General features: G+C 38.2%; 1 protein-coding gene and 1 long non-coding RNA gene across 2 annotated transcripts in view; one reads left to right on the top strand and one right to left on the bottom strand.

The window, feature by feature from the left end:
- The first annotated feature begins 134 nt into the window (after positions 1-134).
- On the top strand, positions 135-13,506 carry efemp2a (EGF containing fibulin extracellular matrix protein 2a). Its single transcript, XM_057349684.1, has 11 exons — positions 135-1,148; positions 6,359-6,599; positions 6,867-6,915; positions 6,991-7,194; positions 7,743-7,865; positions 8,720-8,836; positions 10,149-10,268; positions 10,359-10,478; positions 10,657-10,783; positions 11,379-11,574; positions 12,327-13,506. The coding sequence occupies exons 2-11, from the start codon at positions 6,492-6,494 to the stop codon at positions 12,486-12,488; spliced, it is 1,326 nt and encodes a 441-aa protein (XP_057205667.1). The 5' UTR covers positions 135-1,148; positions 6,359-6,491; the 3' UTR covers positions 12,489-13,506.
- LOC130563888 (uncharacterized) overlaps positions 11,429-22,516 on the bottom strand; it is a 19,779-nt gene continuing 8,691 nt past the window's right edge. The window contains exon 4 of the long non-coding RNA XR_008964172.1: positions 11,429-11,542. This is a non-coding gene — a long non-coding RNA (uncharacterized LOC130563888). The remainder of the gene's footprint in view (positions 11,543-22,516) is intronic.

The following is a 22,516-nucleotide window of genomic DNA, read 5'->3' as shown; positions in this document are numbered from 1 at the left end:
CAATGCAAGTGAATGGGAGGCTGTTAACCACGTTCTTCAAAATATCTTCTTTTGTGTTCTGTGGAAGAAAGAAAGTCATACAGGTTTGAAATGACAAGAGGGTGAGTAAATTATGACAGAATTTTCATTTTGAAGGTGAACTACTCCTTTAAGTTTGGTGCATGTTTATCTGTCATATGGCAGATCTAAAAAATCATGAAGTAAAATATAACCCAGACTGTATTAAATTCAGTGTCACTTGCGTTCGATTTTATGTACGATCTAAAAGACATTTTTGTTTACCTATGTACAATACATTTTTTGGATAGTTTGGGTCACTATCACTAGGTTGCCACTTCGATGTAAAATCTTTGTCCTATGAAGCAGAACCAGCTGAGAAGCTCGAGTCTGAAGGTCTGAAGTTTATTAGACGATGGATTTATTAATCTGTACTATATTTAGAGTCTGTAAAGCTATAATGGCAGTAAAAATGTCAGTCTTTCCACTGCCCTTCATTTCCATCCTAATATCAGCATGCGTGTACCAGTTTAAATATTTAGACATGGGCAAAAAAACTCCCTTTCTCTTTCTAGTTTGCTCTCTAATTTTTGTCTACATTCCACTAGCTTCTCCCAAGCTATAAATAACCGGCCGAATGAAAGGAATAGAGACCAAGAGTAAGACCAAAAAAGATGGGACAGATGAAGGGTGACTTGAGGCGGAGGGGAAAAAAGAGAAAGAAAGTTGTAGGCTGTGGGGGGTGAGTTTAAATGAAACCAGGTGGGGTGTCGGTGTGCGCGGGGGCTGGTGCTTATGTGTATGGAGGGGGTTGGTTGGTTATGTGTGTGAATCTGTACGCTGTTCTGTTCTTCCAGAGTTGGACAAATTTGGAATTTGGGCCACAGACCAGGAATTTTCATAATGGGGGGGTTCTGGGGGCGGAGGTTGGCCGTGCAGGGGGGCTGTATGGGGATCGGAATAGGCCGTCCTTCTCTCTTCCGACTTTCCCTCCCCTGCATACATTCATAGTCCAGCTGTCCGTCTCCACGCTCGCTCTATCAGACTGAGGAAGGACAGAAGACGTACAAGAGGCAGAGGATCCTGGGTGCTGACCCACAAAGCCACCGGAAGAACATAGCAGAAAGAAACGTGCAGAAGAAGCTTGGCCTGTAAGTAAAGCACACTTAAATATGACTTTATATGAAAATATTTGTGAATGCACTGAAATGTAATAATGTCATATGATGGTTGTTGTTTGAGGGGGGTCTCTGGGCCGTTGTATATATGATCATGTAGGTCAATCAGGAATTTAAGTTATGCCACATACAGCGTGCAACAAAGGACGAGATAAAGAGATAAAGAACAGACTAGGGAAAATTTCAAGTTTTTTGAAGGGCTGCACACGTCACGCTCGCTTTCCACATCCTGCAGACACCACGCACTCCAGTCTATTGAGAAAACAATCAATCACATTATTCAGCACTTTCCATGTCTCCAACCAAACAAGCTCAAAATAGTGACCGTCGTATCATCTTACAACTTTCCGCCCCCGGTACAGGGTGCACATGCATAAACATTAATTGAATTTATTTTTTCCCCTAGCATTTATTACTCAACCATCATCAGGGTTTTTACACATCTCGACACATCTAGCTCTGAGACACTCTGCTGTGTTGCAAAACTTTCCAATGGCTTTTCCAACCACTGTTTCACAACCAGATTATTGCCATTCACTGTAAGTGGTTATTTGATCCCTGCGAACGTAAACGGGTGACTTTGTTTAGATAATGTCTCTATTTTTGAAAACAAAAAGCTTATTCATACTCGCTGCTGTCTGTTTATACAAGCTGGTTTTATTTGCAAGAAATGGCAGAATGGGAACATTACACATAGACAGCGTGTGGCCAGCGGATTCTAAGGACAAACAAAAGGTTGTGGTATTCTTGGTAACGGTTGTGTTTGCATAAAAACTTTCTGGACCCCTTTGGAAATACAGGTGTTGTAACAAAAATGACCACATAATAAAATGACTATGTGAGATCAGAACAGGGAACACTACCTTACTGTACTTACACAGACCACTTCTATACCCAGCAGTTACGTCACATTTGTTTATATATTTTGTTCATTAGTTATTTTATATGGCTGGATGCTGACTTGAGTATTCGTCTAAAAGTAGAAAGTGTGATGGGGGCATAAAGTGAGTCTTAGTACAGCCTTTTGTTACAGCCACTGTAGTCGTTTTTAGAATTTCTACTTGACATTTGCATTTTGAAAATATTACTGAAAGTTTACACTAAAATGGAAGTTCTTTTATCATGTACTCACCGTCATGTCATTCTACCCATTTGTGTCTTTATTCTACGGTGAAACACATACGGAGATATGAGACAGAGTTCCTTCAATGAAAGTAGTTGCGGACCAGGGATAACCATGGCTTGGATACTCTGCCACACATCTTTTTTCTTTGCGTTTCATTTTAGAGTAAAAAACATATTGCATTATAATTGATAATAGAATTCCATTTTTGGCCACAGATTTGGCTTATTTTAATGTTAAGCATTAACAAAATAGCATTTTTTCCAATTACTTTCAAACAGCTGCTGTGCTACTAAAATGTACTAAAATTATACTTTTAGTCAAATGTAAAGTATCAATATGATGTTCGCACGTCCACATCGTCACTTTAGAAGGTTCTATCTGACATTTCTGTCAAAATTGAGTTTACATGTTTCTGTGACAACTCATTAACATTATGTGATGTATTTTTCTTTACATTGTGTTGTACATTTTGGGGATTTTTAGAAAACAAAAATGTTTTATCTACGAAGTCAAAGGAAATGCAAACACTTTAAAGCTCAATATCTCAAAACTCTGCAGAATGCAGACAGAACCTTATAATTCCAAGGCGACAACGAATATTTTCATTTTGAACAGTCGAAACATAAGTTAAACTTTCTTTGTTGTTTTGCTTGGAAATTAGCTTGTTATCCTAAATGTTGTAATAATAATTACATATTATTATTTAATGCAATGACATAAATAATGATTTATATATTGTAGACACATCGGTTTATGAGTAGCCTATAGTGATGTCCAAATATTATGGGAAGCTGTTTGAATTTTAAATGTACATGTGCAGTGACCACCATGTCAGATTTCCAGCGGTAGAGAGGTAGGCAGATAGTGTTTGCCATTAGACGTGTGTGGTCCTTGCACTGTGCTTGTAAGGTCAGGTTTTATTACACAACATTTAAATCTATATATGTATGTATATACACTCTAAAAATTTCGGGGCTATTTTAAACCCAGCTTTGGGTCAAAAAGGGACAAACACAGCTATTGGGTTAATTTAACTCTACACAATAGGTTTAAAACAACCCATAATTTTGGGTTGAAACAACACAGGATAGGTTATTTTATAACCCAACAGTTGAGTTTGTCTCTTTTTAACCCAACATTCGTAGAGTGTATATACAGTGTTAGTTAGCTAATGTATGAGCAGCAAACAAAACTAAAGTGCTGTACTTAAAGTGCTTCACCATAATTTATTATGCCCTAGAACTAGCCATACAATGACAACCCCACACTTAAACACATGAATTAGATTATTATGAATTATCCTTTTAATTCTATGCATCGCAGATCATCATGTATTATACAGAAACTGCTAAAAGTACATGCAGTTAATAAACCACACTTGAATTTTCTATAATATTAAACCAAGTGGTTTCTCAGAACTAACTTAATTTCCCAGAGCCGTTTTTGAAATGACTTTCAATCAGATCATGTGGAGGTCACTGGATGTCAAGTCAGTCAGCAGTAGACTGTGTGCATGTAGATGCACGTGGCTCCGAAAGGACTCAAACAAAATAACAGTTCTGTTATCATTTATACACCCTCATGTTGTTCTATGACTCTTTCTTCTGTGAAACACTAAAAAGATATTTTTTGCGTCCATACAAGAGAAGTCTTAATTATAAATTATAATAGACAGAAAGGTTTCAAAGTAAATCACAAACTAAATCTAAAACACCTGGTATATGATTGTTAAAAAGGGGACTCTAGAGCATTCTGGGAAGCTACACTTGACCTTTCTGGAGAACCACGGAGGGGGGTTTCGCTGGAACGCGATACTCTGGGAAACACGGCAATGGTCCAGTTGACCGTTATGCAGAGTGGTACCCACATCCTCTCCACTGACATTCCAGAGGGTCAACTGCCCCTCGTCTGAGGCATGGCAGACTTCGTCACCCACACCCACACTCTGGCCAAGTCACTGGACATAACTTCCTACTGGCCTCAAGTTTGTTATGATGGTTGATTTCAGGTTTTTCCCAGTCCTACGCAAAACCACCGGGACAGCCTGGTTCGGGGCACTACTGAAACCATAAGTAGCACGTAAGTCAGTCTGGAGAAAAGAGTAATTCAGACAGCTGAGATTTGAGCAAGCATATTTCTGTTTTAACAAAGTTTAAATGTGTGTCTTGCATGCTGGATCCTGCAAGTCAATTATTTTCACATGGTTTGGGCAAGAAAGCACAGCTCTGTTTGGAAAGTGATGTAACTCAGGCAGAATGTGCAGATCTGCACGTCACCTTGTGGCTTGCTGTTCGTCACACCGAGTCAATGTGACAATACTTTTGTTCCTGGTTCTCTAAACCTTGTGTGTTAGTATTAGGTTTTTGGTCATGTTTTTTGTCTCTTGACTCCTCAGGAAGTCAAAATGGTATTTTCTGAAGTACCTTCAAGCACCATCGTAATAACAGTTTATAAGTATTATATTAATCTCTGACATCATCACTGTACCATGATATCACTTCAGTACTGTGAGGGAAGAGTGTAACATCCCTCATTTCTTTACATCTCTATTAAAAATAAGTGCCCTCATGACAAATAACATTCTCCTGCCTGGTCACATGAATAAGCAAAATCGCCAGTGTTAAAAAAGGTCAAATTAACAATCACAGTGTATATATAATCCACACTACCGAAGTGTGGATTATATATACACTATGAGAGTTAATTTGACCTTTTTTAACACTGGCGATTTTGCTGTGGCCAAAAGTGACGTCCAGGAGGGAATATTTGTACAATATTTACCCCCTTCAGGTTAAGCCATCAAAATATAAGGTGTATGGTAAAAACACTGAAACCTGTAGTTGTAAAAGTACTTTTTGCACAAAATTATTTAACAAAAAGCATATAAATGATTTTGGGTTTTATTCAAATATACAAAGAAAAATATAGAAAAACATAAAGCTAAAGAGGCATACATTGACTAGATTTCTAATTTGCTATTGATATTTATTGATCCGCTTGTGTAGTAATATTTTGTAGTCTTTCTCCTGGGCCTTGATTTAAAGGGACAATTCACCCAAAAATTCTGCCATAATTTACTCATCCTCAGATTGTTCCAAAACTGTATACATTTCTTTGTTCTGCTAAACACTAAGGAATATATTTGGAAGAATGTCAGTAACCGAACAGATCTTGTCCGCCATTGACTCCCATAGTATTTATTTTTCCTACTATGGCAGTAAATGGGGGGTGATATCTGTTTAGTTACTGACATTCTTCCAAATACCTTCATTTTTGTTTAGCAGAACAAAGAAATGTATAGAAGTTTGGAACAATCTGAGGGTGAGTAAATGATGACAGAATGATGAACTGTGCCTTTAAAGGCTGGGTAACCGATTTCCGAATTACGCTTTAGACAACCGAGTCGGGCCAAGTACCAAAACAACCTTGTAGCCAATCAGCAGTAATCACAGCCAATCACAGTGCACAGGACGGACATTAGTCGAGCCGAGCGCTGACGAAAGCGAAAGATGGAGTTAGGGGTGTGTTTGTTTTGGTGATTTGAACATCGACGACGGCTCAGAGAAATCGAACACCCCGCCTTTAAGCGTTGTTGGAATTTTTTGTCAAGTCCCAAAGATGAGCTTCATTTTACACTTATTATATACTCCAAGTGTAAATGTGCAATGAAAATATAAAGTGTTTAAATACTTTATTAATATATGTGACCAAGTAAAACAGTAAATCACATAAAGATTGTTTTAAATGGGTTTTCACAGATTGGGTCACATATCTGAATTAAAATGGACATCACTTTTGGTCAAGACTGAATATATATACTTTTTAGTCAATTTTATTTGAATTGCCACGATAATGTGATAAAATTATAGCAATTTCAAAATAACCACCAGGGGGAGTCCCATCATCAAGCAATATGTTAGGCCAAGCACCATGAGCATAAATAACATGAAAGCTCCAGACAAGAAACTGAAATTGTGGTCATAATTTAACAATGTGTTATTACAGTGATGTGTTGAGCTGTTTCTGAATTTTATTTTTATTTGTTTCTCATCTACAGATTCCTTCTGTAACCTCTCAGCACCAATCCACACCAAACTTCTACGAGTGTGTGCATGTGTGTCTGATTCCTTCTCTTTTCTCAACACTCCCAGAAGTGTGTTTTCCTCTTTGCTCATAAGAGAGTGCTGAAGATGTGTGTGAGGATGCGGCCCATGTATCTTTTGGTGTTTTGCATGTGCATCTCTGTGTTTCTCCACCACGCTATTTCACAGCCTCCCACAGAAACTGACACCTACACGGTAAGAAGGGACGAAAGCTTTTTCTGCCTCTCTTTTCTGCTCATCTCTCCCTCTATGTTTCCTCACCATATTAAATGTGTTAATGATGTGTGATCCTTTCAGGCCATTATCTTGTTATTTTTGAAAATAAAATAATAAAATAAATTGAATTCAATTATTTTTAATTAAAATACTTATATTTATTACTTAATTAATTTAATTACGCTATATAATTAATAAATAAAGTGAAACAAAGAAAAAAACATAATCTATGTTTTTATGTCATAGAAATGTACAGATGGGTATCATTGGGATCCACAGACACAACATTGCAAAGGTACATCACCACCACTCATCTTCTACATCACCTCAATCATCAACATCTCTAACGTGTTTAAATATGTGTATGCAGATATAAATGAATGCGAGACAATCCCAGAGGCCTGTAAGGGAGAGATGAAGTGTTTCAACCACTATGGCGGGTACCTGTGCCTCCCTCGCTCTATTGGCGTCAATGAGCCACCAAACCAGATTCACCCCAATTTGGAGAATGTTGCCAACGAGCCTTTCAATCCATGTCCTACTGGTTTTGAGCCTCTGGGAGACAGCTGCGTGGGTGAGCATGTGTTTTCAGAACAGGTGTTAGACGGCCTGCGTAAACAATAGAACACTAATGTTGAGAGTCACTGAATCATGTGTCCTAAGATCAAAGCTGTACGTGAAAGTGATAGTAGTTGTGGTTTTGGGGGACATTATATGCGAGTTTTGGTTCTTCACACTTGAATGATTCAGACAGAAACAGGTGGTATTTAGAAAGTGGTCAGCTAGTGTTTGCGCTCAGACAACTGTGGGAGTCTTGCTGAAGTCTTGGCAGGGGTCTGATCTGCAGGGGGTCCAAGAATTCAAGACTGAAACATCCCAGCTGTTGTCTACCGTCAAGTGAATAGAGAAAGCGTTTCTTGGAAGCGGCACGCAGGCACTTACAAAGCGAGTGAGGATTTATGAAGATCCCATGAGTTGTTAGCTGTAAACTAATAAATGTCTTTGCCGCAATAATAACATTCCAGAGTTATGGCAGCTACAGGGCCATAACTGAGACCAGAAGTAAGCGGAGCCAGAGATGTATCCACAATCAATTTCTATCATTCTGTCTCACAAACGCAGATGTGGATGAATGTAAACGAGACACGCATGACTGTCAGCCAAGTCAGGAGTGCTTCAATACAGAAGGATCCTTCACCTGCCAATGTCCAGACGGTTACCGCAAAGTGGGCACGGAATGCATTGGTGAGAAAGTTCAAAATCTAAAAATCAATTTAAAACTTGAAAAAAAACTAAGAGTTCACCCAAAATTCAAAATCCTGTCATCTTTTACTCACCCCCGAGTTGTTCCGAATCTGTATAAATGTCTTTGTTCTGATGAACACAAAGAAAGATATTTGGAAGAATGCTTATAACCAAACAGTTCTTGGCCACAATTGACTACTATACTAATTTTATATAATTTTTATTTAATTGGTAACCCGTTACATTAGGGTACCCTTTATGAAGCATTTATAAATGTGTTCATTAATGATTAATAAGTAATTTACAAATGCATTATAAAGCAGTTATAACTGCATGAATAAAAAGGGGATTCTGACGAAATACCTGCCAAATGCTGAGCAGGTATAAGACAGACAACATAACACCCTACAGTCTCCAGTCTGACAGCCTATATTGCAAACAACATCAAGATAATAATGAATATGCTTTCGAGTCAAATAAATAATGAATAAATACATTTATTAAGCATTTATAACGTGTGAGTTAAAAATGGCTCACTATTTGGCAGGTATTTCGTTAGAATCCCTCCTTTTATTCATGCAGTTATAACTGCTTCATAATGCATTTGCAAATGACTTATTTATTATTAATGAACACATTTATAAATGCTTTATAAAGGGTACTTTAATGTGAAGTGTTACCATTTAAAAAACATTTGTAGTCACACCCAATAATAAGATCAATACAATTTATATAGTTGATCTGGTTAACTTGGTTTCAATCTAAAGTCATCAAATTAAGTGTAGAGTGTTTACAGCAATATAACCTGCACATAAAAAATATCTACTTTTTGATCTATTGTTCATACTTTTCAGACATCGATGAGTGCCGGTATCGCTACTGTCAGCATCGCTGTGTTAACGTCCCGGGCTCATTCTCCTGCCAGTGTGAGCCTGGTTTCCAGCTGGCGAGCAACAATCGCTCCTGTATCGGTAAGCCAACCCACACGCTGCCTCCCACACCCTATTTTGCCATACCCTGAGTCATAGGTCAACACACCCTACACACACTTTAACAGCACACACACACGCACAAACACTTGCAATCCAAACCCACATACTTACACAACAACATCCTACACTTCATTTAAATTCAACAGAGCCAAAATCTAAAGCGCTGAAAGAGGACTTTGTGCTCGACGGAGGGATGTTAATGCTGTTAAAATGAGGAAAAAGCTGGAGTTAAATGAAATGTTGCTTAATATATCTCTGAAATAACACATGACAGAGATTTTTGGCTGAAGTAGCTGCTTGAGTTTTCAACATGACAGTAAAAAAGCATTTAGAGGCACAGTATATCCAAAAACCACTAGAACAGTGGTTCATGGACCACTATGCCAGTGGTTTATGGATATTTTACCACTAGAATACACTAGAAGTATTCTCTGGCGTTCTTACATCATTCTGAATGTGACCCAGTCTGTGAAAACCCAGCATGTTTCGTGATTTACTGTTTTCTACATGAAGTCATTCTTCATAATGTAAAGAAATATAACATTGAATGAGTAATATATATTAACAAGATGCTCCACTGCCATTACAATGAGTGGAGAGGAATGCAACGCTCACTATGGCCGCTCTAGCGAAGATAGTCCCGCCTTCCAATAGAATGATCCAATCGTCAATCAAAAAAGACTGACGATTCTCTGGGGCGGGGTTTATGTGAGGCGCTCGCCAGGCTGTGCCAGCGTGTAGCTGAAGCGACCTCTAAAAGGATGATTTTTTTAATTGCAATTTAAGCTTAGCAAACCAAAATTATTGATTGGAAATATGCTATTTAATTGTGATTTTCGCCAGCGATTTTAGAAATATCCGCCTTCCAACATTCAAAAAGACAGGACTGTTAACTTGCTATGACGTAAATAACTGCCCAGAGGCGTTGCAAACATGACTGCCGGGTGGCATGACTTCCGTAAACGGACTTTGGTAATACCATGTCAAAGATTGAAATCATAGTGAAATTAAAAGGATACTTCATGCCATTTTGGATGTCAGTTCCACTTTACTAAGTGTGCAAAGAAAGTGATAGTGGGTTTAAGATGATCATGGGCCGCAGCCATTCAATTTAAACCCATTGCATTGGTTCTGTCGGTAGGAGGCACATACACAAGTCCATAAAACAAGGAAATGATCAAGGGAATTGCATAAAAGGTTGAAGTGGAACACGGTATTATTTATCTGATTTGTCTGTCTTACACTAAATGTTTTAATATATTATGTGCCATGAAATTGTGTTTGAGTTCAGATGTTGACGAGTGTGGCATGGGGGCCCCCTGCAGTCAGAGGTGTTACAACACATACGGGACGTTCCTCTGTCGCTGTGAGACGGGTTATGAGCTGGGGCCAGATGGCTTCGCTTGCAATGGTAAGTTGGGAGCAAATGAAAACAAAATACTTTTAATACCTGTGCATATTACAATTAAAAGAACTGGAAATATTTGTCGATTGTGTCCAGACATCGATGAGTGCAGTTTCTCCAGTTATCTGTGCCAGTATCAGTGTGTTAATGAGCGTGGGAAATTCTCCTGCGTCTGTCCTGATGGGTATCAGTTACTGGGCTCGCGTCTCTGCCAAGGTTTGTCTCAATTCAATTACGCTTTAAGTGACACGTAGCTTTACAATTTACTCCGAAGATTTGGGACACTCGGATCCTTTAAGACTTTGCACTTAATTTTGTTGACTCTATGAGTTTTTTTCTTTTAACATTCAGGCTTTTTATTTTCTTGCTGTGTGTGTTTTACTCCAAAATCTAGAAATAAACGAATGTGAGGTGGGAACTCATCAGTGCTCAGATGGACAAACCTGTGTGAACATTCATGGAGGTCATAAATGTGTTGACACCAAAAGCTGTCAGGAACCCTATGTACAAGTCGCTGACAAGTAAGTAAACAAAGCAAATTGTCTCACATACAGTTGCACATTAGAATTTCAGAGGTATTTTCTTCTCCGTTGGATGTCTTTTATTTAAATCACTTCTTTTTGAGGCATTACTGACACAGTTTCTCAAATTGCCCTGTTTATTTTTCCATATCTCATGCCAGAGTCTGTGTCTCAACATCGTCTGTAAAGTTTCACAAACTTTTAATGAATAACAGGTGGTCACGCATTTCTAAAAAAATATCTGGGAAATTTTTTTTAAGCCAATATGTCTGACATATGGTACACATTCTCATTTAATTTGGTACAGTTGTGGCGAAACAGTCATGCAAAAAACATTTTTTAACACTTTTTTTTTTAGTACATTGTAAACTAAAGAGTGTTCTTTAGTGTGTCTCAAACGAAACCAGTCTCAACCAGTCCAGAAATTCAAAATGGTCTCCACTCAGTTTAGAGAAGATGGATTCAGTTCAGTCTGCTCCACAAGTTTGGCTTCAGTGCAGAACAACTTTTATGAAGAATTTATACAAGAATTTGCTTGTAGAAGGCTTCTAGAATTTGATAGCAAGTCTTGTGATGTTCTGTTTCTTCATTTTAGTCGCTGTGTGTGTCCCATAACAACATCTGGCTGTCGAGACCTTCCCTATTCCGTTGTGCATCGCCACATGAGTATCACCTCCGAACGCTCTGTTCCCTCAGATATCTTTCAGATCCAGGCAACCATCGTCTATCCTGGAGCCTATAACACTTTTCACATCCGCTCTGGAGATGAAAATGGAGACTTCTACCTCAGGGTAAATTCCGAATAATATTAATTGACTGTGTGTACTTCATAAAAATGAAGTGTGTGCATATGATTATACTGAACACTGTCATGCAGTCTGATCATTTTTGCTGTAAGAATCAAAGTGTACATTCTAAAAAACATCTTTATGCTAATATTTCTAATAGTGTATTACTTTTGGACAGAGGAATTTGCCAGAATGACTGACAATAATTAAAGCCTGATTAATGCTAATAAATTTACAGTAATAATCTGTCAAATGAAGAATGACTCATGAGATTACTGCCTTCCAAACTGATTATCTTTTGCAAAAGCTTCAATTTGTTTTTAAAGGTGCTGTGTGTAATTTTTTGGAGGATCTATTAACAGAAATGCAATATAATATACATAACTATGTCTTCAGGTAATACGTAATGAAGTGTTATGTTTTTATTACCTTAGAATGAGCTATTTCTATCTACATACACCGCAGGTCCCCTTACATGGAATTCACCATGTTGTTTCTACAGTCGCCCTAAACGGACAAACTGCTCTACAGAGCGCATTTCGTGAATACATTGTCTCCTTTGGCAAAGACGCGAAAACGTGACGACATCTTAGTCCTGTGTCAGCCACCGTAATGCTTTGAGGGGCGAGTGGTGGAGTGAGCCATTGGTTGCAATTCGCAACCTCACCACTAGATGCCGCTAAATTTCATGAACTGGACCTTTAACAGAGCAGAGTTTTATAACAGTCGCGTGCCTTTTATGTCTCTTTCCTCAGCAAATCAACAACATCAGCGCCATGCTTGTTCTCGCCCGCGCCGTTAACGGCCCCGCAGAGTATGTGCTAGATCTTGAGATGGTTTCTGTCAACCCTCGCATGAGCTACCAGACCAGTTCAGCCCTTCGCTTAACAGTATACGTCGGGCCCTATGCCTTTTAACCGAGAGAGATGGCCAGAGAGGGAACCAGAGGTGGAAGAGTGGAAGCACTGATTGATTCATCCAACAATGGGGTTTTATGAGCTGAATCTGCCAACATTTCCAAGATTGTACAGAGGTCATTCTCATGGGAGCTGTAGCAACCAGTGCAACTACTACATTAGATATAGGATATTAGAGACAGGCACTATATTTTATGGACAAAATGTCTGTACGATTTCAACTCACTATGTTGTCTCATATGGAAAACGTTTCTAGCTGCACTATGACTTCAAACCTGCTGTACGACTCATGTTTTGTGATACTCTCCCATGTTAAAGTATATTATAGTTTATTTCTTTAGAGAATCTTGTCCTCAGGATGAGGGGTGCAGCTCTGCCGTGTCACTATAATAATTTCTCCTGTTCAATCAGATGTAGCAATAACAACATCAGGGCACCGAGGCTGTAAAAATGCATCTCTGTATGCACCCAGCCTCGAGCTAAAGCCATTATTAATTTCTACTATGTGTAATCCATCCCTGAGTTTAGTATTTGTTGTTATTCATTGCTGTTTTTCAGTAACCACTCAGTCATTCCAAACCTCTACCCCCCACCATCATCAATAATGTTCACAACATTACTTTGTGTCGTTTTTTATACCATTGCTGCCAATGTTGTATTTTCAATCCTGGATTTATTACTGTAATAAATTTGATAAAACCATAAAAATCTGGCTCCAGACCTGCAATTGTTTGCATTCCTCTGAGCACATTTTCTTGCCACTTCTCTGCTATACTTCCTCTTCGCCTAAAGGAAAGTCACGTTCAATGCCCCGCTTAACCCTGCCGCCCACCCTTCCGATCTCTTGAGTCATCTAACCACAGGATGGACTGGAATCCTGCTGTGGAGCTGTCCGCCTCTCTGCAGTCTCATTAGTACAAGCCTGACGAGAAAGAGAACTGTGCTAAAGACGTGCTGTTATCAATACGTCTGCAGACGGTTATTTATAGCAGTGTATCTACAGACACGAGACAAAACATGTCCCTCAACTTTACCTGCAATTCATATTTCATACTTCAACCTTTATATGTTGGAATTAGTGATTACTAGAGCTTCATTATGTTTTCTTCATATTTGACAAAAGTTAAAGTGATAGTTAACCTAAAATGAAAATTCTTTCATTATTTACTCACTCTGTAAAATGTTTCTTTCTTCTGAAAAACACAAAAGATGATGTTTTGAAGAAAGTTGGTAACCAAACAACAGTGGCCCCATTGACCTCCACTGCATGGACACAAAACCACAGAGACATTTCTCAAAATATTTACCTTTTTGTTCCACATAATAAAAGTCATATACAGGTTTTAAACAACATGAGAGTGAATAAATTATGACATAACCTTATTTTTAGGTGAACTATCCCTTTAAAACAAATCACCTGCCCTCAATCTATAACTCAAAACTATATTGAGTGATAAAATAAGAAAAACAGTAACAAATTGCATCCAAACACACACTGTAAAGAAAATCCAGTAAAAAAAAAACTGGGGTGCCAGGAATATTCCGTAAAATATATATTTTTTACAATTTCTGTAAATTTGCTGTCTTTTTATGTAATTTAATGTTTTTTGACCGTATTTCAAAATATAGACTGTACAAAAATCCCGTAAAATCCCCCCCTCCCCGAAAAATTATGTTTTCCTGTTTGCAGTCTTTTCCTGTAATTTGACGGGTTTTGACCATATTTCAAAATATGAGAAGAATCAGTTAATAATACATTCGTAAAATTACAGTTTTTTGGCCATTATACGTAAAAAAACAGTAAAATTACGTTATACATACAAAATTACAAAGAAATACAAAATAATTCATTCATACGTATTTTTTTTTGTAACTTTGTTTTGTCCCAGTACTGAAGAGCCATTGATCGGATGCTCAGAAGCATCTGAAGCATCTTGCGTTAAACTATATCTGGAAACCTTTTAAAGGTGCCAGACAATGTAATTTCATTTTGAAAAGTACAATCCACTATCGCAAAACTGATTCATCTTTTCTGATCGATGCAACTGTTTTTTCCACTGAGCCACAGACGTAGGTTAATAGAGCTCTCCAGATCTGATCTGAAAACAAAGAAAGCTTATCCTGGCAGCAAAAGAGTCTTTTCTCAGTTCTCAGAACTGCACAGAAAGAGGAAGCCTAAATCATAATGGAATGATTGTACTTGAGGCTAATGGGTAATGATGTAACAAGACATATGCTTGTGTGTAGGAGAAGGGCACGAGATACATCAAGAACTACATTCATCAGATGTTTTAATAGATTAAACCAGAACCCCGTTTTTACAATTAATGTGAAATTAAATATAAGAAAAATTCATTTTGGTCCAAAGACGACGATTTTAAGTTGAAATATGCACATGCTGCATTACGCCAGTACGGACTGACCTGAAAGAATAAGGTCAGTATCGGTCCAAGATCAAATGTACATTCTGTCTATTTGAAGCTAGAAATGCAGTTCCAGAAACTTCCACCCACAATCAACAGCATCACATTTAAATTCGCTCTTTAGCAGGTTTTGAGGATCGTCCACTGACACGATCAGCCAAAAAAATAGAAACGGGAAAAACCCACTTTCACGTTCCGTCGCCCCCCGCACGGCTCGCCCATGCCACACACAGTTCTACCCCGCTGTAAAACACTACTCAATGATGACTCATTCACTGCAATATCTTACATAATTATAGGGCTGAACATTGAGTCCGGTCTGCCACATGGGGGCAGTGTAGTACACAGAGTCTTTAGGCCCAAAATAGACATAACATGAAGTGATGGAATCTTGTAGCTGGTTTTGTAACCTAATTGTCTACTGAACCTGATTCTTCCTCCTTCCTGTGAGCCGACTGCGGGCTAAATGTACTATGTTAGACTGTACAACTGCGAATGGTCATTCATACAAATCAATATGTGTGTTTCTTGGGACTGAACCCACAACCATGCTCATTCAGTTCAGCTAAACCGATGCTGCGAAGCGATAGCTCACCCAAAAATGTAAATTCATTCAACATTTACTCACCCTCATGTCATTCAAATCCTGTATGATTTACTTTAATCTGCAGAACACAAAAGAAGATATTTTGAAGAACATTGGTAACCCAACAACATTGGACTCCGTTGACTTCTATTGTACTGTACACAATTACACAAAACCACAAAGACATTTCTTGAAATATCAAATTTATATAAATATGGTGAATAAATGATGACATAATTTAGATTTTTGGGTAAACTATCCCTTGGATAAAATGTAATCGATTAAGAATCTAAACAAAATTTGGTTAACGGGAGAATACCCAATCTTTGGTGGTCACAGCCCTGTCGGAACCCATACGCATGCAGCTTTAACACACCAGGCATGTTTACCAATAAACACATATACGGACACAGATGGCACGAGCAGGTTGTTTCATTCATTACCTCATAGCAGAGATCACGATAGAGACAGGTTTGGGAAGTGGGTGACGGGGATGTATGTGGGTGAGAACGTTTCCTGAGGGACGGCAGACAAACAGTAAACCCAACTGTGTGCCGCTATCCACCCAGCAGGCACAGAGAGAGGAGGGTTGATGAGCTGTGCCAATGATGATGCCTCCGCATGTGGAGGTGTCCTTGAGAAAAGGTGTATGTGTGACTGATCGTGCACGTTCGAATGTGTATAAAAACGTTACGCTTACATATTTGTCACCGTGTCCTGTGGAGCAGGGGGACACTTTAAACAGCTCATGCCAAATATGATCCTACTTTAAGGTTGGGCCGGTCCGAACAAATGCGTGGTTGAGTGGGTGGAGTGGGCATGGACCGAAAGGTAAAGTTTTGGCTGGGTAGCATAATCCCCTGCTGGTAGATGCCATAACTACACTATTCTGTGAAGGCAACATTTTGTTGTTCATTTCATAATCAAGTACGTTTTAACTTCATAGGGCTTTGGTTTGCTGGCATTATTTCATACTCTCCTGAGCTGTGAAGTCAATCCGTATGTCATGAATGGTGGACCTCCTTGTGAAAACTAAAGTTGCAGCTGGAAAAGTTGTTAGTGAGGCCAACAGGTGGTGCTCACCATGCAGTTTGTGTGAGTACAGTGCCCCAATACAGCGATGGGGACACCACCACAAACTATAAAAAGCCAGCGCTCTGTGCTCATTAAAAATCCCAGGGCATTTCGGAAAAAAAGGAGAGATGACCCGGGAGAATGGAGAGAAGAAACTTGACCTGTTTACTGGTTGCACCAGCTGTGCGTAAGTTACAACTTAGCCTAGTTTTGACTTAAATGGGCACTAAGTTACAACTTACACTACTAAATATTTTTGAGTTGCACCATTCAACTTAGTTGTAGCATTATTTATAAACTAAATATTTACGGAAGCCTCCAGTCAGGAGTAACTTTTGGAATAAAATAGCAGACTCACTGAATAAGCTCGTTTCACTACACATTCTTCAATGCTTTACACATATGATAATGCTGACATCATGTGATGACATTACTTCATTAGCGGCTCTGACAAGAACCCGTTGTGTATCTGCCTGTGTTGTACATGTCAAAATAAAATCATATTTTTATTTATTTGGCGGTAAAATGAAATCACCCGTATTACATGGCATTTATTATGATTTTATTATGTTGTATTGTTTTTAATCAGCATTTGTTTATTAATCTTAATTAGAAATATTTCATAAAATACCTATTGTTATTTATGATTACGCAGTATTATATTTAATAAAAACTTATTTTTATCATTATTATGTGAGGTAAAATAAGTTTAAATAAAGAACGTTTTGAAATTCACAACATTTCAACAACTTTTTCTCACGCATTTAAAGGGATACTTCACCCAAAAATGAAAATTCTGTCATCATTTACTCACCTTCGAGTTGTTCCAAATCTGTATAAATGTCTTTGTTCTGATGAACACAGAGAAAGATATTTGGAAGAATGCTTATAACCAGACAGATTTTGACTCCCATAGTAGGAAAAAATATAATGGTAGTCAAAAGTGCCCCAGAACTGTTTGCTGTCCTACATTCTTCAAATTGTCTTCTTTTGTGTTCAATAGAACAAAAACAATGATAAAGTAATTTTTCCAACTATGGGAGTCAATGGGGGCAAGATCTGTTTGGTTATAAGCATTCTTCCAAATATTTGTTCATCAGAACAAAAATATTTATACAGATTTGGTGAGTAAAGGTGAGTAAACTCGAAGGTGAGTAAATGATTATAGAATTTAAAATTTTGGGTGAAATATCCCTTTAATGGCTGCAATTGGACTATTGAAGGTAAAGGTCATATTATGCGACTATGCATTACTTTACGGAGAGCTTATGCACTACTATCTACGTTCTGCCTCAAGACCAAATGATGTAACCGAATAACGTACAGAGTTGGTTACAAACTCCTCTAATCCTCCCAATTATCCCACATATAATTGTAAAGATGAGAGGTGTCACAATACACTGGTGTTAACAGTAACCATGATATTAAAAACCACGGTGGTCAAAAATGTGTTAATTTGACAAACATCATAATATCGTAAACTATTCAGCATCAGCACCCATTTAAAGTTTTGCCTTAAAGGGATAGTTCACCCCAAAATGAAAATTCTGTCATCATTTACTCATCCCCTTGTCATTTCATAGACTTTCTTTCATGGAACACAAATGAATGTATTTTGAAGAATGTTGTTAAGCGGCACCCATTCACTTGCATTGGTTTTGTGTCTATACAATAGAAGTGAATGGGTGCCAGCGCTGTTCGGTTAACAGCATTCTTCAAAATATCTTATTTTGTGTTCTGCAGAAGAAAGAAAGTCATACGAGTAAATGATGACAGAATATACATTTTTGGGTGAACTATCCCTGTAACAGAAGAGAAAGCTGAAAATAAACAATAGGCATTGCGATAATATTGTTCATTCTTTTGGCCACGATAATCATGTGAATGTCTAATATTGCGACAGCCCCGGTACAAATATATAACTTTGACTATATAACTGTAGTACGTTCACAAATTGCAGGTTTCTGTGTGCATTGTCCAGGTGCATGTTTCAAATTTACAGACCAAAATTCAGTCTAATGAATGAGCGCAAACTAAGTTCAGTGCAATTTCTGGCCATGACAGCGATTCTTGTACCTGCAATCCTTCATTGTGTGTCGGCAACTCGAACGAAACTGCTGATCTGATATTAATTGTGTACAAGCAGGAACAAGGAGTTGTGTACAATGCATATATCTGCAGGGCTTTGTACACTACATTCATCCCTTGGTTAAAAACATTTTATTGCCCCAATTTTGTTTCAAGTTCTGCTCCAGAGTAGTAACAGGTTTGTGTAAACAAATGCTAGAATGTAATGTAACAATGCATTGTTAAAGAAATAAACTGACTCAATGGTTTCCTTATTTCTCATTAAATATTAATAAGAGTGTTTTTTACAGTATTGTGTTTCATTTTAGCAGCTAAGGGACATTCTCAGGTCAAAAATTAAACATATAACCCTGGATTAACAATAACCCTGGGTATACGATTTCAAGAGAGTTAACACAATAGAGACATACAGTCCTGTAGCATCCCCAGGAAATTCCCCCGAAACACTAATGCTGTTAGTCAGGGAGACAGATTAATTATGTTTACCTTGATATCAATGGTTATTTTTGAATGAAAGTAGGAAACGCTATTGCCCTCCACCCCCTCTTTCATATCCGCACATTGAGCCATAACAAAACAAGCACTTACCATCCGTGACTTCCATTGCATTAATTACATCACAAACAACAGAAAATGATCTATATTTGCTGTGTCGGAGGGGAGAAAGTCAGCAAACCAAAGAAGAATCTCTTCTATTTTCATTTTACGTGTGACCCCAAATATGCAAACCACATAACTATGCCACACTGTTTAATAAAAACATGCTTACAAAGGATTATAAATAGCCTTTCTAAATAAAGTTGCCACTTTCTAGACGTTTTGCAACACCCCAATGGACAGTTATCCGTGTGGAGGTAAAACCGGCTCAAACAGGCATTCGGAGACATTAGCATGTTTCATTAGCTCCGGGCCAGTGCATCCCAATTAAATGGGGATCTCCACAGAAGAGCAGGTGATGGTCCTGTGAGGAGATGGAGAGTAAAAAAAGGAAACGTGCTGGTCACTGATAATTGGGCCATTTGTTTAAGGGAATTAAATTGACCTCTGAATATTACTGATGTGCCTTGATTAAGCCCTTGTCCGAGCTGGAGTGACTTTGAGAATAAGAGTCATCTACCTCATCTGCCATTGATTGGCTATTCACATGAACCTAACCACAGGGGCTAATTACATTACATGGCTCACAAACTGGGGACTAGAATTAGGATTGACAGGTAGGCAAACTCGAATCAATCTCTGACAAATAAAAAATAAAGGCAATTTCGAAGAGGCTAACAAGGTGGCTTTTAAAGGGATACTCCACCCAAAAATGAAAATTCTGTCTTCATTTACTCACCCTCAAGCTGTTCCATATCTGTATACATTTCTTTGTTCTGATGAACACAAAGACAGATATTTGGATAAATGTTAGAAACTTCTGGGATATTGAATACCATAGTAGGAAAGATGATTGGGGATGGAGTAATTCATGACAGAATTGTGATTTTTGGGTGGAGTATCCCTTTAATGAAAGATAGACCGCAAGCCACACCTCCTCCAAAATAATTCTGTAAAGAATCACCAACCCTACCTACGTTTAATATGTTACATTTCGTCGCTGTCGGGCGGAAACCTCCTATGTCCAAATTTGGTCAATTTCATATTTTTTCACAAATCGATGCTATTGGTCAGTCCCCATGTGGGTCTGTTATTTTTACAAATTATTAACCAATCTAAAGTGTTGAAAATAGCTCGAGAGCAAATCTCTTAACTCCATTGGACACTTCAACTGTCTGAGAAGTCTCGTAACTCCACCTCTTCTTCACTCCGCTGGAGCTTCTCGGCATTACGTCTCCTGATTGAAAGTTTTTTAGACAATAACGAGTGAAAATAGTTAGGTTAGATACATTTGAGTAGGTCTGTTTTGTTAAAAATCGATAGCTGTAATGCTTCGGTGCAGAAGGAAGTCCGTGAGCCACGAAGGTAAGTTTGCGAGCAGATTCGGCTAATTTCCGCCTATTAGACAGCCTAGTCAGCTCATCGTTTTTTGTATTACATCACTTATAGTTCTTAAACCTTTAAAATAGAGTTTAAGAAGATGAATGTAACCACAGTCGTTAGCTTTGGTTAACAATTGAGGCCTTTTCTCTTGTCAAGAGGCTCAACGCGACCGCCGACTTTATTTGCGTGCAGATTAATTTCCGCCTATATTAGACAGCCTGTTTAACGTTTTATTTTGGTATTGCATCACTCATAGCTCTAACGTTTAAAATAGAGTTTAGGAAGATGTATGTAACCACAATCATTAGCTTTCATTAGCTCTTAAAGCCTCGTCTCTTGTCAAAAGGCTCAACGCGACCGCAGACTTTGATGAACACTGCTGGCAGCAGCGACGTCTGTGTCCGTACCATTCTTATCAATGACAGCGTAATCTCGTATCTCCCTGCTCCCAAGTTATAAACCTTGTATCTCCGATTAAACATGGTTTTGGGGATCCAACATCTTTTTGTGTTAATGTTGGTACACAACAGTATATGATAGCAATATAAGGTATAATATCAACTTTAACGATACAATGTTTAATAACTCAAAAAATATGCAGTTTTTTAACTTCCTGAAAAATAATGGTTTTGGAGATACGAGGATTCCGCCCGACAGCGGCAATTTCTTTGTATGTTTGTAAAATTGTAAAATTTGAAGTGGTGCTTCAATAGGTGTCATAGGTGCAGCAAGACTAACACACTAAAATATTATCTATAAAAATATTGTGATATGTGATGTTATATTAACGGCTTTAACTAACTAAATACATCACTAATAGTTCTGGGCATTTCCCTTTCTTTCACCTAAAGTTAAACAGATTGGTAACCAAACATTGACTTGCATTGGTTTTGTGTCCATACAATAGAAGTGAATGGGTACTGCCATTGTTCGGTTACCAACTTTCTTCAAAATATCTTCTTTTGTGTTGTGCAGAAGAAAGTAAGTCATACAGGTTTAAAATGACAAGAGGGTGAGTAAATGTTGACAGAAATTTTTTTTTTTTTAATTTTCTGGATACGGCTGAAACAAATCATTCAAACATATAATGATACCCTTGCAATAACAACAAAAGGTTTTACTTATCTTATGGAGCTTGTCACATGTTAAACATATAGGTTTAATATTTTCGACAGAATTAGTGAAAAACAGCTTTGATAATCTTACTCTTGTCTAAGATCTCGTCTGTAACGGGTTAAATAAGAGAAGCCATCACCAAGCCTCATGCTCACGATGGTCAGCGAAAGATACCTCGACAACCCACCCCTCATTTTTTTCTCCCTGCGCGAATGTGGTTACTATGATACGACAACGTGTTGCTATGGGCACGTGGGCGTACAGGCAGAGGGTACGGCAATAAAGAGAGAGCTCCTTCAATGAAGAAGTGAGCGCAGCTATTAAAATCTTTTGTATCAATTCTTCTCAGGTTCTAGGGGATTTATATGAAATGCAATGCATTCAAAATCCTTCCTGCACTATCAGAATGATAAGCAAAACTCTCTGGTTTCCTCTAGTTCTGTATTTTACGTACATATGGCCTACAGATGCACGGATTTAGATATATTCAACCTAATGCTTCAAATTGAGCCTCAAGAGAGAACAAAGGCTTATGAGACTTAATAATGCTGCTTCTCCATGTCAGAGATAGAGAGACAGGAAAGTGATGAATGAATGAGTAATGTGTGAGAGTCTGTCACCATGAACGAGCCTGCGGGTGAGAGTCTGACTGCTGAGTGTTAACATAGGGTGTTAGAAAACAGCTTCTGTGGCAAAACTCAGTGACGCTCTAGGCAGATTTAACACCATATTGCAAAAATGCAAATCACACTCACATTCCA

The sequence above is a fragment of the Triplophysa rosa genome, linkage group LG13, assembly GCF_024868665.1.
Source record: "Triplophysa rosa linkage group LG13, Trosa_1v2, whole genome shotgun sequence".
NCBI classification, from domain to species: Eukaryota; Metazoa; Chordata; class Actinopteri; order Cypriniformes; family Nemacheilidae; genus Triplophysa; species Triplophysa rosa.
The sequence above is the reverse complement of the archived record's forward strand: the minus strand, read 5'-3'. Positions and strand labels throughout refer to the sequence as shown.

Excerpts from the sequence above, each read along its gene's own strand:
- efemp2a (XM_057349684.1), top strand. The coding sequence starts at position 6,492 with ATGTGTGTGAGGATGCGGCCCATGTATCTTTTGGTGTTTTGCATGTGC. Across the intron at positions 7,866-8,719 it reads AGTGGGCACGGAATGCATTG|ACATCGATGAGTGCCGGTAT; the intron begins GTGAGAAAGTTC and ends CATACTTTTCAG. Across the intron at positions 10,784-11,378 it reads TATGTACAAGTCGCTGACAA|TCGCTGTGTGTGTCCCATAA; the intron begins GTAAGTAAACAA and ends TCTTCATTTTAG.